The sequence below is a fragment of the Hypanus sabinus genome, chromosome 11, assembly GCF_030144855.1.
Source record: "Hypanus sabinus isolate sHypSab1 chromosome 11, sHypSab1.hap1, whole genome shotgun sequence".
Taxonomy (NCBI): domain Eukaryota; kingdom Metazoa; phylum Chordata; class Chondrichthyes; order Myliobatiformes; family Dasyatidae; genus Hypanus; species Hypanus sabinus.
Window position 1 is genome coordinate 64401732 of NC_082716.1, and position 14084 is coordinate 64415815.

The window sequence follows — 14084 nt, forward strand, 5'->3', positions numbered from 1 at the left end:
CAAACTGACCCAATGTTGACCTAACATTCTAAAACACCCCTATTTTGGCCCTATTTGACCTGTTCTTTGCACATTTACCTTCTGGCAAGTAAATTACCTTTGAATTATAGAATTCTGTCAATAAATCGTTGTTGTTACTGTAGAAATTAACACAAATTAATTTTTAGTAAAGCTGGCTGCGAGTGAAATCTAAAATAATTCTGAGTTGGAGGTTTTCTATGTGGTCCACCTCCTGGGTCTCCAGCCAACGGAGGCTAGCCTCAAGGTGTTCAATGGCTTCAGACACTTTTGGGGGTGGGGTGGAGGCTCTTCATTATCATCTTCTTGTGGCTCAAGAACCAGTACACTTGCCTCCACCGGTGCTATAGTTATGTTACAGATGATCTCAGTGTCCGTCAGGTGCTCACATGTTGGGCAGTGTTCCGCAGAGTACCACTGGTGTAGCTCTTCTTTGTTCCATTCAGACAGCTTCTCTGCCTCACGCACATCTTCCTCTGTGATGCTGTACAAATCTGGCTCGTCATCATCTTCTGTGGTGGATTGGTGTGATGAAAAGACTTCTCCCAGCATTCCTCTACACATGACGAGCTGACGGCTGCCCAGGCCTTCCCACCCAAGAGGCAAATTCCTTCATGTTCAGGCTTTCCAGATAGGCTTCCGTTGTTGAGTCATCTACAATTCTACAAATTAATTCCTGCCTGCAATTCTGCTTGAACATGGAGAAGATCCCCTGATCTAGGGGCCAGATCTTGGATGTAGTGTTCTTGGGGAAGTAAGAAATTAGGATCTTTCGGTCATGGCTTACGAGGTTGGCAGCTGGCGGATGAGGGACAGTTGTCAAGCTAAAGAAGAGCTTTGGGTTCTCGCTTTTGCTTACGCAAATGAGCGTGGATGGCAGAGACAGAAGTTTTGTGAAACCAATCTTCAAATATGGCACTTGTCATCCAAGCATTGCTGCTGTGCGTGTAATGATAGGAGAATGATAGGAGTGGGAGGGATGAAGCCAAGAGCTGGGAAGTTGATTGGCAAAAGGGATACAAGGCTGGAGAAGGAGGAGTATGGATTAACATAGACATGGAGTCCAATGATGCATCGTGTTATATCCGAATTCATGTAAAATCGGGGTTTCGCTCTACCAAAATTTAGCAGCTGTTTGCCACTACTGATACTAGTTTTTAAATTTCAGTTTATTTAATTAAATTCCCCATATACCACAAGGGAATATGAATCATCACCTTTTGGCTCACCAACACAAACAAAAACCTTGCTTATTGAGCGCTGTTGTAAATCAAACCCTGAACTCCTTGATTAATGTATGAATGAGGTGCCAACAATTGCTTGTATTCTCTAATAAATGCCAAAACTATTATTCAAGAAACAATTATTTAATTTCATTTTTTAAGTGTACAAATAATTAGTAGATGCCCAGATACAGCATAGTTTCACGGTATAACTACCAGAACTTGATTGACAACATAAATACTCATTTTACATTTCACATGAAAAACTGATTTTTTAAAAATCAAAAGACACTGAAAATATATTTATCTGTGTTTGCAATGCACTGGTGTCCTGTAGTACTTCAGCTTGAAATAGTAGAAGTTTGTTTGAAAACATAGCTTTGCAATGTTAAAAAGGACACTTGCCTTCAAAGAAAATAATAATTTAGTTTTCCTCCCACTAACGTTGTGGGTTAATACACTGCATAGAATGGCCTCAGATTCAATCCCCAGAACATGATTATTCTAACTGGAACACAGCTCAAGCCACAACAGTTAGCTTAGTACCCTCAGGTATCAGAGAAATCAACAGTATTCATATCTTTGATTGCTCTGCAGGGGCTCCTACTAGAAGTGGCAGAAGCCAAAGATTGAACTTGGCTGTGATATTTGCTTCACCTTCCATTGTCAGAAGTGAAGGAATTAAATTGAAGGAATACAGTGGTGCTACGGTACCAATATAGAGTATGCAGAGCCAACTGGGAGATACATGAACAGAAGAAAATAATTTCACAACAAAATCTTATTGTAAAAATTAGGACTTTTACAATAAATCTGCAAATTTGTTAGTGACAAAGAAAATTGATCCCTTGTACTGTTATGTATTCCATAAACCAAGAAACAGAAATGCAGCACGCTACAAACTTCTACTTCCTGGATTCAAGTTGGTATCCACAATATCACGACAAGTTAAAAGAACCCTTTGGGAAACTGTCCTCTTGCCCATGATGATTCAGTTGTGAATTTGCATGTCACAGATCTGTATATCCGAACACGTGACAGGCTTTTATTCAACAGAACATCTCTTGATAGTGGTTGCTGTTGCATGGAAGACAAACAAGTCACTACCATCAAAAGCACCATTTCCATTTATCTGACATGGACCTCATGCTATCATCTACTTGTGTTCCTTGGTTGGTGCATAATACAGTTCCATTGGCTTGTTGACCTTCCAGTATTTCTCACTAACAAGCTCGAGAGAGAAGGAGCCATTCAGGAGCTGGAAGAAATGTGACAAAAGTTATTTTCATCAATTTTTCCAAAGGACTATAATCATGACTAGTGACAATCTCAATGGTAATTACCTCAGATCCTTTGTCAAACAAATACAACTGCTTATGTTTACCTTTTGATCCTTTCTTGTTCCTAAGAAAATCTTTTTTTCTGATCCCATTGCAGAGTTTTGTAAGATCCAATTCTGGAACAGTGATTTAGACATGTACCCAGAGATCGGCATCATCACCAAGACACTTTTGGACAACAAAAGTTAACACATTCTTCCCATGACCATGTAGGTTTCCTCCAGGTGCTCCAGTTTCCCCCCAAATACAGATAGAATTAGTGAGCTGTGATTGTGTTATGTTGGGGCTGGAAAAGTGGTGAAGCTTGCTGGCTGTCCCCCAGCACAATGCCTGGACTGTGTTGGTCATTGACACAAAGGATGCATTTCACTGTATGTTTTGATGTTTCAGTGTCCATGTGACAAATAAAGCTAATTGTCATCTTACCTTTACTGCAATATACACTAGAAATCATCAACTGGTGTCTTGCACAAATGCTTACTATACTAATAAACCAAGAGGTGATGACGACGATGAACCCAAAGTCATTTCCTTTTCTCAGTTCCTCTGTCTCTGCCACGTCTGTTTCCAAGACAAAGCTTTCCTTTCCAGAACATCCAAGATGTCTTCCTCCTTCAAAGAATGGGGCTTCGCTTCCTCTACCGATTATGGTGCCCTCACCCGTATCTCTTTCATTTTCTGGACACCACCCTCACCCCACCTTCCCACCACCTTAACAGGGATAGAGTTCCTCTTGTCCTTACCTACCACCCCATAAACTTATGAATTCTGCACATTCTCTGCAATTTCTGCCATCTTCAACAGGACCCTACCGCCAAACACATCTTTGCCTCTTCCCCACTTTCTGTATTCACCCCTCCCCACTAATCTCTCTTTTGGCACTTATCCATGCAAGTGGAAGTAAGCCTGCTTATTCACTTCCTCTGTCAGCACCACTTAGGGCCCCAGTCCTTCTGGGTGAGGCAACACTTCTCCCATGTCAAGACTAGGGTCATCTACTGTATCTGGTGCTCCTGGTGGGCCCTCCTCTAACCCGTGAGAACCTAAGCAGAATGAAGAATCGTTCTGTCAAGCACATTTGCACCGTCTGCACTAAACACGATTTCTCAGTGACCAACCATTTTAATTCTACTGCCCATTCCCATTCCAACATGTTGGTCCCTGGCCTTCTCCGTTGCCATGATGAGGCAGAACACCTCATTTCATCTGGATTGCCTCCAACCTGATGGCATAAACATCGATTTCTCAAAATTTTGGTAATTTCTCCACCCCCCCACCCCCATTTTCTATTCCAGCTTTCCTCCTACTCCTTCTTTTCTCCTCACCTCCCTCCAATGTCCCTCCTCCTTTCCCCTATGGTTCATTCTCCTCTCCTATCAGATATGATCCTCCTTTAGCCCTTTACCTTTTCCACCCATCACCTCCCAGCTTCTCACTTTGTACCCCCTCCCCTACCCACCTATCTTCCTCCTTACCTGGCTTCACCCATCACCTTCCAGCTTGTACTCATTCCCCTCCCCCCACCCCCACCTTCTTATTCTGGCTTCTCCCCCATCCCTTTCCAGTCCTGAAGGGTCTCAGACCAAAACATCGACTGTACTCTTTTCCAGTGATGCTGTCTGACCTGCTGAGTTCCTCCAGCATTTTGTGTGTGTTGCTCTGGATTTCCAGCATCTGCAGATTCTCGTGTACATTTATTCAGATTCTACGTTTGTAGTGTTAAGAGGCCTCAGTGCAACCATGCGTATTTAATAACCAGTATGGGCTCACTAATGCATTTTTTTTTGCCTCAGACAATCCCATGCCTTGGTTTTGGTAGCCATTAATTATGTCCCATTGTACAGATCTTGAAAACTTAATCTTAAATGACTTTATAACCCAACCTGAATTTCTTTCTTAAATATTTTTTCTTTCTTAAAGTGAATGGCAATAAGTTACCATATTCTATCGCTATGATACAAATTCCCAGTCTTAAACTACAGTATAACAATTAGTGTCTTTCCTATCCCCTCCCCTACATTCAAGCTGACATGACACTTTAACATACGCTTCCAACAATGATCTCTGGTTGCAGAGCTTCCTCTGACCTTCAAGAATCCCCTTGCAGGCTTACTTCCAATTTCTGCTATGAAAAGCAAGGCAAAACATTCAAGAAAGTGGTCAACCTTATAATGTGGCTTTAAATTTATGATCGACACTGTTACAGCACAGCTCAAATACCTATAAAAATGAAGAAACTGCAGCTGGTGGGGGCAGAAAAGTAAATCCCAGCTACTTGATTTGTCAGCCAGGACACCATCAGTTAGCTGTTATAAAACAGGCATTCAGTGGATGTGTCACTGTTCAAAGAAACTAGTCCCATGATATGTTACCATCAGGGTAACTGGGCCTTCTTAGCTGTGACTATAAGGAATTTCTGATATTAACTTGCAATTCTCCATTCTCATTTCAGTTAAAGCAATATTTCCATGTTTTCTCTGGCAGGTTTATGTCAAAGCCCAAACCACCTTTATGAGACTTAAGTTAATGGCATATGGCTAAACTTTTGACCCAGCAATAAAGTTTCAATTTTTACTAACCTGTTCCAACTTCCACATCCACTTAAGGTTTTGCCTAGCAGTAAGTATCCTTGGCATGATTCATAATTGGGATTAGTATTGTTTCCCACATTGGATTTATGAAAAAAAAACCTTTTTATTTTAACTCCTAAATTATCTGGCGGTACATTCTTTCCCCCTCTGCCTGTGAGATTGTAAACTCACGTCTACTCACTCGAAGTCTGGGATTCTCCAATGTCTTATCTGTCACACTGCTTTCACCCTCCTTTCAGAATGTTTCTGTTCACCTTCTCTCCCGCCTTCATCCTAGTTCCAATCACCAATATGTAATTTTAATATCTATGTTCACTTTCAAACCCTGCAGCTTCTAAACTTCTCACATCCATTTCTAACAGCAAGATGTCCCCCAGCCATGCATTCCTGTATCCTTCCAGCTCACAGTCATAAGACATAAAGGATGACCTTTGGCTGACAATGTCCGTGTTGACCATTGTTCCTGGAATACAGTACCAGCCTATTTCTCATTCTCCACTCCATGAGCTCCACCGCTCGCACTCCACCAACAAAGCTCCCCAAAAGATCTGTTATTTCTTCTACTTAAGCCAGGTTTTCAGCTTCTCCCTGTACTTCTCCAAGAGGTGCCAGGTGGTTTAGAAATCAAGTGGAATGAAGTTAACGTTAACTATTATTTAGGAAGTGCCCAACAGTGCACTTGTTCTCAGACTACAGAGGATAAGGAAATAACTGCACTGCCATGTTTTTTCAAGCACTGTACAACAAAGGATAGAAAACCTCAAGCCAAATTAGAAATGGTGTTAGGTACGTATTGCCTTACTCCTTCTCACCTGCTCCCCTCTCCAACCCTTCTACAACAGGGTACTATCACTGACACATTCTAAATGGAAATATCTTAAGAGCTGGAAGTTGCACAGAACAACAACTTATTTTTCAGGCCCAAATTCATCAGCAATTATTCCCATTGTGATGTCACTTAATGGAATTGCAACTGTCAGGGGTTATTTGAAAGTTTATCTTTTCTTGTAAAGTAGAATCAAGCATATGAAATTTCAATCATCCATCTGCGATATTGGCTCAGTGCATTTGTTTCATGCATGCCTTCCCGTAATGAACTCCACACCGCCATATTCTTTTGCCTATGTTCCCCATCTGCACCCGTTCACCCCTTGCCCAGGTAACCCTGTTTGTCCCTCAACCACATGAATTTAACTTGATCAGAAATATCCTGCCCTCCCTGCTGCCCCACGAGGTTCTTTACTCTCCTTCCCAGTTCTGACAAAGGGTCTTGCACCCAAAACATTACCTGTTTCCTCTTCCCATAGATGGAGCCTGACCTGCTAAGTATTCCCAGCATTTTCTGTTTTTATCCTTCCAATGACAGCAAACTCTCCCCAGATTTTATAAAAATAATGAGATTTTCCACTGATCTGAAATAAACTACAGGTGACCCACTCTTGAAGAGCGGGTCAGATACTTACAGTGAACTGACCATTCACCGTTGCAATGTATATGGTGTATTGCTTCTCACTGACAGTCTCCACATTCATTGGATTCGCCTCTTCGTTTTTCCTGAGCTCTTCCAAGGCTAATCTCATTGCCAGATACTTGGACAGGTGGTCAACTGTAGCATTTCCTGTTGTTTTTATGTACCTTTTTAAACCAAACAAACAAAAAACACAAATAGGAGAAATGAAAAGTGCACCCTCACTACCTCTAATTCCAAATGTTAGTTATGAAAGCTAACTGTAACACTAGCTCCACTACCGTACATTTCAACCAGAGTCCCTAGTTTCACCATCACTGAGGGAAGGTGACGATCTGATGCATGACAGCTGTGGCAGGGTTTGCAGGCATTACTTCCTACAAGGCAAAACCTGACAGCATAAATGGCTTAACTCCCTGATAAGCTCAACACCTTTTATGTGCGGCTTGAAAGGGAGAGTAAAACTACAACTGTGCAGATCTCCATAGCACCTGGTGATCCTGTGATCTTAGTCTCACAGGCCAACGTCCGAACTTCCCCCAACAGGGTGAACCCATGCAAGTCCTCAGGCTCCAATGGTGTACCCAGCAGGTACTGAAAAACTTGAGCAGAGTGAGCTGCCTCAATGACTATCGCCTACCAACACTCACGTCTACTGTCATGGAAGTGCTTTGTGAGGTTCATTATGGCTAGAATTAACTCCTACAGCAGGGACCTGAACCCACTGCAATTTGCCTACCACCACAACAGGTCCACAGTGTACGCAATCTCCCTTACTCTCCACTCAGCCTTGGACCACCTAGACAACAGCAATACCTACATCGGACTGCTATCCACTGATTACAGCTCCACACCCGTCAGCCCCTCAGTGTTAATCAACAAGCTTCAAAACCTGGACTTCTGTACCTCCCTTTGCAAATGGATCCCTGACTTCCAGATCAGGGGATCACAGTCAGTGCAGATTAGTAGTAACATCTCCTCCCAGACAATCAACACAGACTCAACTCAATGGCGCACACTTAGCACATTGCTCTACTTTCTACACCCTTTGTGTGGCTCGACACAGCTCAAATGCCATCGAGTGAGAGAGATCAGCTGATTGAGTGGTGTCACAACAACAACTTTGCACTCAACATCAGCAAGACCAAGGAACTGATTGTGGACTTCAGGAAGGGGAAGTCAGGAGAACATACCAGTCCTCATTGAGGGGTCAACCATTGGAAAGGGTGAGCAACAGGTTACTGGACACAATCATCTCACAGGATTTATTCGGGGCATAACAGCTACACTTCATTAGGAGGTCAAAGAGACTTATGTTACCAAAGACTACCAAATTCTTACATGTACTCTGGACAGCATTCTAACTGGCTGTAACACTACCTGATTTGATCCAATGCAAGAAGCTGCAGAGGGTTGTAGACTCGGCATTAAGGGCACAAACCTCCCCACTGTCGACAACATCTTTAAAAAGGTGCTGTCTAGGAAGGCAGCATCCATCATTAACGGCCCTTACCATCTAGGACACGTCCTCTTCTCATTACAACCATAAAGGAGGTGGTACAGGAGCCTGAAGACCCACACTGTACGTATAGGAGGAGCTTCTTCCCTCGGATTTCTGAATGTTTCATGAACCCAAGAACATTGCCTCACTTATTTTGCCCTATTTATTTTTCTTATTGCAAGTTACAGTAACTTTTTTATGTCTTGCACTGTACCACTGCCAAACAGCAAAGTTCATGGCATGTACACTCAGTGGCCACCTTATTAAGTTCAGGAGATATCAGACTCAGAATCAAGTTTAACATCACCAGCATGTTGTGAAATTTGTTGTTATGTGGCAGCAGTACATTGCAATGCATATTAATAAAAACTGAATTAAAGTAAATAAATTTAAAAAGTTAAATAAATAGTGCAAAAAGAGAAAAAATAAGTAATGAGGTAGTGTTCTTGGGCCCAATGTCCATTCAGAAATCTGATGGCAGCATCACTGAGTGATCAATGACTGAATCATTGAGTGTGTCTCTTCAGGCTCCTGTACCTCCTCCCTGATGGCAGCAATGAGAAGAGGGCATGTCCTGGGTAATGGGGTCCTTACTGATGGATGCCATCTATTTGAGGTATTATTCCTTGAAGATGTCCTGGGTGCTGGGGAAGCTAGTACCTAGCTGACCGAGTTCACAACTTCTGCAGCTTATTTCGATCCTGTGCAGTGCCCCACCCCTAAACACCAAACGGTGATGCAGCCAGTTAAAATGCTCACTGCGATACATCTGTAGAAATTTGCGAGCGTCTTTGATGACATACCAGATCTCCTCAAACTCCTAATGGTAAAAGCTGCTGTCGTGCCTTCTTTGTAACCTGTGATACCTAATAAAGTGGCCACTGAGTGTATCAGTCATTAATAAACCTGGTTCTGATTGGCTGTGGCCATCGCTGGTCAAACATGATCTTAAAAGTAGTGTAACAACTTTGTAAGTAGAAACACAAGCTACGCTTAGGGTACTGAAGAATTATGACTACTGCAATGCAGTTTGTGTCATAATTGTACTGAGCAGGGTTGCTGAAATGCTAATTCTAATACGGATCAAATTCACAAGGAGCTCTTCTGTGTGAGCCAAATGACAACCAGGTATGGTACCGAATACTAGTGACAAAGAGGCTTATTCCCTGGTCTCAGGTACGTGGGGCAAGGACAAGAATGGTTTCAGCTGTCGTTCCCCACCTAAAAACTCCATTTTAGACTCTGACACTGACAACTTGGTTGGACTCCGTATTAGCAAACCAGGGTGCCAGAAAAACCTAGGCCTGATACTACTCCAAAACTCAAACTGGAAGCCTGAGAAATTGACTTTTTCTGGTCCTAATCGAGTTTGATTGGAGAAATTGAGTCAAAGCTGTTATTACTTTCTTTGATGGAAGCAACTAATTCATGAGAAGCACTGGGAACAGATAGCACTAAATCAGATCGGCCATGATCTTACAGAATGTCAGAACAGATTCCTGCTTCCTTACGTGTTTGAATGGTATAATTCCTGAGATACAAACTCATCGGTCACACATAAACAATCTCAGTCTATCGGTAATCATCCAGCCCTGCGTGAAACTGGCCACATGCTCAGAGTACTGATTATCACAGTTTGTAAATCGGCAGAAAACAGAGTGAGCGTAATTGGAGTGGGTTAGCCAGGTCTCCATAGTTCGCAGTCTTTACTAGTGCATGGTGAAATTAGTCTGGTGAAACTGCTTACCGTTTTCTTGACACCGGTGTACGGCCCACAATCCTCTGAACACCAACCGTGACCTGCCTTGGTTAAAACAGAAAACCATTTAGAGTCATAGTAAACAGTGGCTCATACTATTTGTATTCGCGGTTGCTTCTGCTAAATAGAAATATCGGCATCATGAAACACTCAGAATGCAGTATCACCATCTTCTGGCACAGTTCCATCTCTTTCAAAACTTTGATAAGCTTGTTTACAATACTGCACTTTTCATTTCTCTACTAATTCAAGTTTTCTTCCAATTTCTATTTCCTGTGATCACTGACCCAACTGGAGGAAGATACCCCCCTGGTAACAGCTGCAGAATTAGACTGTCCTGCATCTCAAGGGATGGTAGAAAAAATGATCATCATACTACCAAAGGCAAGTCTCAAACTTAACCACAGATGTCACTTCCAGTGATAGTTAGCAAGAGAGGAAACCATGTCCTTGCCTCAGAAAAACCCAAACTTATTGTCTCAGCCTTTCCCTGGCTGGAATATTAAAAACAAATAAAGCAGAGGTCAACACAAGGACATCTTGTCTTGAAGTAGACGTAACACATCAGTTTTAAGAAGATTATGAGGATCACCCAGAGTTGCAGGAAATTGATTCTGAGGAACAAGTTCAGATTCTACCCTGTTTGTAAAAAGTTTAAGCAATTAAAATAAAAGGTTAGTGTTAGCCAATCCCATGTGGTTAATTAACATCCTTTAAATCAGTTAAGATTGGCAGATCTCTTTTCTTAGCTTTACGTTTGAATCCAGTTGACCCTGGACTGCCTCCTCGTTTTAAAGGAAATTTAGGATGTACAACAAATGCTGACATTGACAGCAATAGCCACATCTCATAAACAAATAAATAAGTAAAATTGTTCACAGCCTCTCCACATATGAATTTTAACACTTAAGGTTTATCTATTTAGATAAAAAAAAGTCTCTGCATGTCCATAAATTTTAAATCTGAATTCCCAACGACTATTATTCCACATTAGAACTCTTAAAAATCACTCTCAACTTCATCTTGTTGCCCAAATTCACCATTCCGCTTGGGTTACTCTGCAAACTGTAGATAAATATTTTAAGTTTTTTCATATTTAATTTATTTTTAAAACTGCAACTGTTTTTGCAGTGGACAACAAACCTCCAGTAACAGTATTTCAGAATATCAGTGTTCCTTTTTCCAAAAGTGACCAACCACATATGTACTTCTAGAAATTTGTCTTCAATGTCATGTTGTTTCTTTATTTTCAAATATCTGAATCAGCACCCTGGAGGTTGCAAACCCAGAGGCTGCCTTCATCGTCGTCGCTGATTAAAGTCTCTCCGAAGTTTTGTCAACACATCCAGGTGAGAACACGAGGAGAGGGCATACTTGACCACTGCTACTCTCTCTTTCACAGTGCTTTCAAAGCTCTCCTTCACCCGCCGCTTGGGAAGTTGGGTCATTCTTCCAAGGCGAGGCTGCTGCCGATGTACAGGCAGAAGTTGAAACAAGAGGCGGCCATAGTTAAAACCGTCCACTATTGGTCTGACTAATCGGCCTCTATGCTACAGGACTGGAATGTCTTCCACAATGAGGATGTTTCCAAGTTCACGGATGGGGTCACAAGTTTCATCCACAAGTGTATCGAGAATGTTGTCCCCCTGTAATCAGTCAGGGTCTACCCAAACCAGAAAGTCTGAATCAACAGTTCTGTGCGAGCAGCACTTACTGCGAGACACAGAGCTCACGCTGCCAGTAACCAACCGGAGCTCGAGAAAAGTGGCTACGATCTGTGCAAAGTCATCAAGGCAGCAAAATGACAATACAGGAACAAGATCCAGACCCAACTCTCCAGCAACAACATACGCAGCTTATGGCAAGGTCTGCACAGCATTGCTAAACGCAGCGGAGTTTCCAACATCGATGCCTCTCTCCCAGACGAGCTAAATATTGTATTTACACTCCATTCAATGTTGCTAACACCAAGCCCCTGAGGAAACCTACAGCTGATGTGACCTGCACCTTGTCCATCTCTGAGGCTGAAGTACGCATGCAGGTGATTCCAATGAGCGGACAATCGCAAAGCTGTGGGACCGGATGGCATCCCAGGGCGGGTACTCGGTATGCATGGCACAACTGGCAGGTGTGTTTACAGACATTTTTAGATCTATCCCTCTCCCAGTGTAGAGTTCCCTCCTGCTTCAAAACATCCACCATCGTCCCTGCAGCTAAAAAGACCAAGGTAACATGTCTGAACAACTGCCGTCCTATCACACTCACCTCAATAATAAGCAAATGCTTTGAGAGGCTGGTCAAGGACTATATCTGCAGCTTGCTACCACCCACTCTGGACCCCCTACAATTCACCTCCCGACATAAACGATCAACAGGTGACACAATAGCCATAGCTCTACACACCGTCCTGACAGATCTGGAGAAGGATGTTTATGTGAGCTTGCTGTTCTTGGACTACAGTTCAGCATTCAACACCATAATTCCATCCAGGTTCAACAGGAAGTTCAGAGACCTTGGCCTTGACCCTGACTTGTACAGCGGAATCCTGGATTATCTGTCAGATCACCTGTAGGTGGTAAGAGTGGGCTCCCTCAGCTCCACCCCTCTGACTCTCAACCCAGGAGCCCATCAGAGCTGTGTACTAAGTCGCGTCCTTTACTCCACTGTATACCCATGACTGTGTCACCACTCATAGCTCCAATCTGCTAATTAAATTTGCTGACACTATACTGATTGGTCTAATCTCAAATAATAAGAGGCAGTCTACAGAGAAGAAGTCATCACCCGTAAACAGTGGTGTCAAGAAAACAACCTCTCCTTCAAAAACAAAGGAGCTGATTGTGGACTACAGGAGGAATGGAGACAGGCTAGCCCCTACTGACATCAATGGATCTGGGGTTTAGAGGGTGAACAGCTTTAAGTTTATCGGCATAAACATCACCAAGGATCTCCTGGTCTGTACATACTGACTGAATGGTGAAAAAGGCACAACAGCACCTCTTTCACCTCAGACGGTTGAAAAAGTTTAGTGTGGGTCACCAAATCCCAAGAACTTTCTATAGAGGCACAAATGAGAGCATCCTGACTGGCTGCATCACTGTCTGGTATGGGAACTGTACCTCCCTTAGTCACAGGATTCTGCAGAGAGTGGTGCGGACAGACCAGCTCATCTGTAGATGTGAACTTCCCACTATTCAGGACATTTACAGTGACAGGTGTGTAAAAAGGGCCCAAAGTATCACTGGGGGCCTGAGTCACCCCAACCACAATCTATTCCAGCTGCTACCATCCGGGAAACGGTACCGCAGCATAAAAGCCAAGAGCAACAGGCTCCAGGACAGCTTCTTCCAACAGGCCATCAGACTGATGAACTCATGCTGTCATACCTGTATTTCTAGGTTATACTGGCTATCTTGTTGTGCATATTATTTATTATAAATTACTAAAATTGCACATTTAAACGGAGACGTAACGTAAAGATTTTTGCCCCTCATGTATATAAAGGATGTCAGTTATGAAGTCAATTAAATCCAATGAAATGCAACAATCCCTTTTATATACATACCTGGTCTGTGTTGTTTCATCTTTCTCCATTAGCGTAGGATGAGGCCTGAAGACCAGTTCGATTTCATTAGTTCCATCAGTCACCGGATCAGGATCCCCCGTTCCATTCTCATTCGTGGTGTCAAGATCAGGACCTGAATCATCTGAAGTTTTTGCACGTTTCTGACTAGGTCCAGCCTCCTGGTTACTATGAGTGGAGGCATTACTGCAGTGTGAACTGTCCCCGTTATCTTCTGCCCCACTGCCGTTCTCAGCCTGGTGCTTTCTTACCCTCTGCGCTCTGTACCAGACAGACAAAAATTTTGCACACTGGTATTGAAGTGGGTACTCACCAAGAACACAGGGGTAAACATCGCTGATTCACTTAGATTACTTCATTACAGAGTGCAAAATAATTCAATTCTTCTGATGGTTTAATTTACAGAATAATCATTACTCTTTTCAAAGACAGATTGAAATTTTAACCATTCATATAAACTGTTGACAAACCAAAGCTAGAGGGATTCTAAGCCACATGGTTACTTCTGCAAAGCTGATGCGTTTTTAATGCAATGATGCTCAGGCACACAGGTCTGTAAAACTGGACATTATTCTTACTCACAAAAGCAATTCAATGGGTT

The 14084-nt window shown here is 42.7% G+C and overlaps 1 protein-coding gene across 4 annotated transcripts in view; it reads right to left on the minus strand.

The window, feature by feature from the left end:
* Positions 1-1372: 1372 nt before the first annotated feature.
* LOC132402040 (E3 ubiquitin-protein ligase RING2) overlaps positions 1373-14084 on the minus strand; it is a 54747-nt gene continuing 42035 nt past the window's right edge. For all 4 annotated transcript variants that reach the window (XM_059984523.1, XM_059984522.1, XM_059984524.1 and 1 more), the window contains 4 exons: positions 13466-13744; positions 9889-9945; positions 6636-6807; positions 1373-2499 (listed from right to left, as the gene is read on the minus strand). In XM_059984523.1, coding sequence (XP_059840506.1) covers positions 2398-2499; positions 6636-6807; positions 9889-9945; positions 13466-13744 — 610 coding nt within the window. In that variant the 3' untranslated portion in view covers positions 1373-2397. The remainder of the gene's footprint in view (positions 2500-6635; positions 6808-9888; positions 9946-13465; positions 13745-14084) is intronic.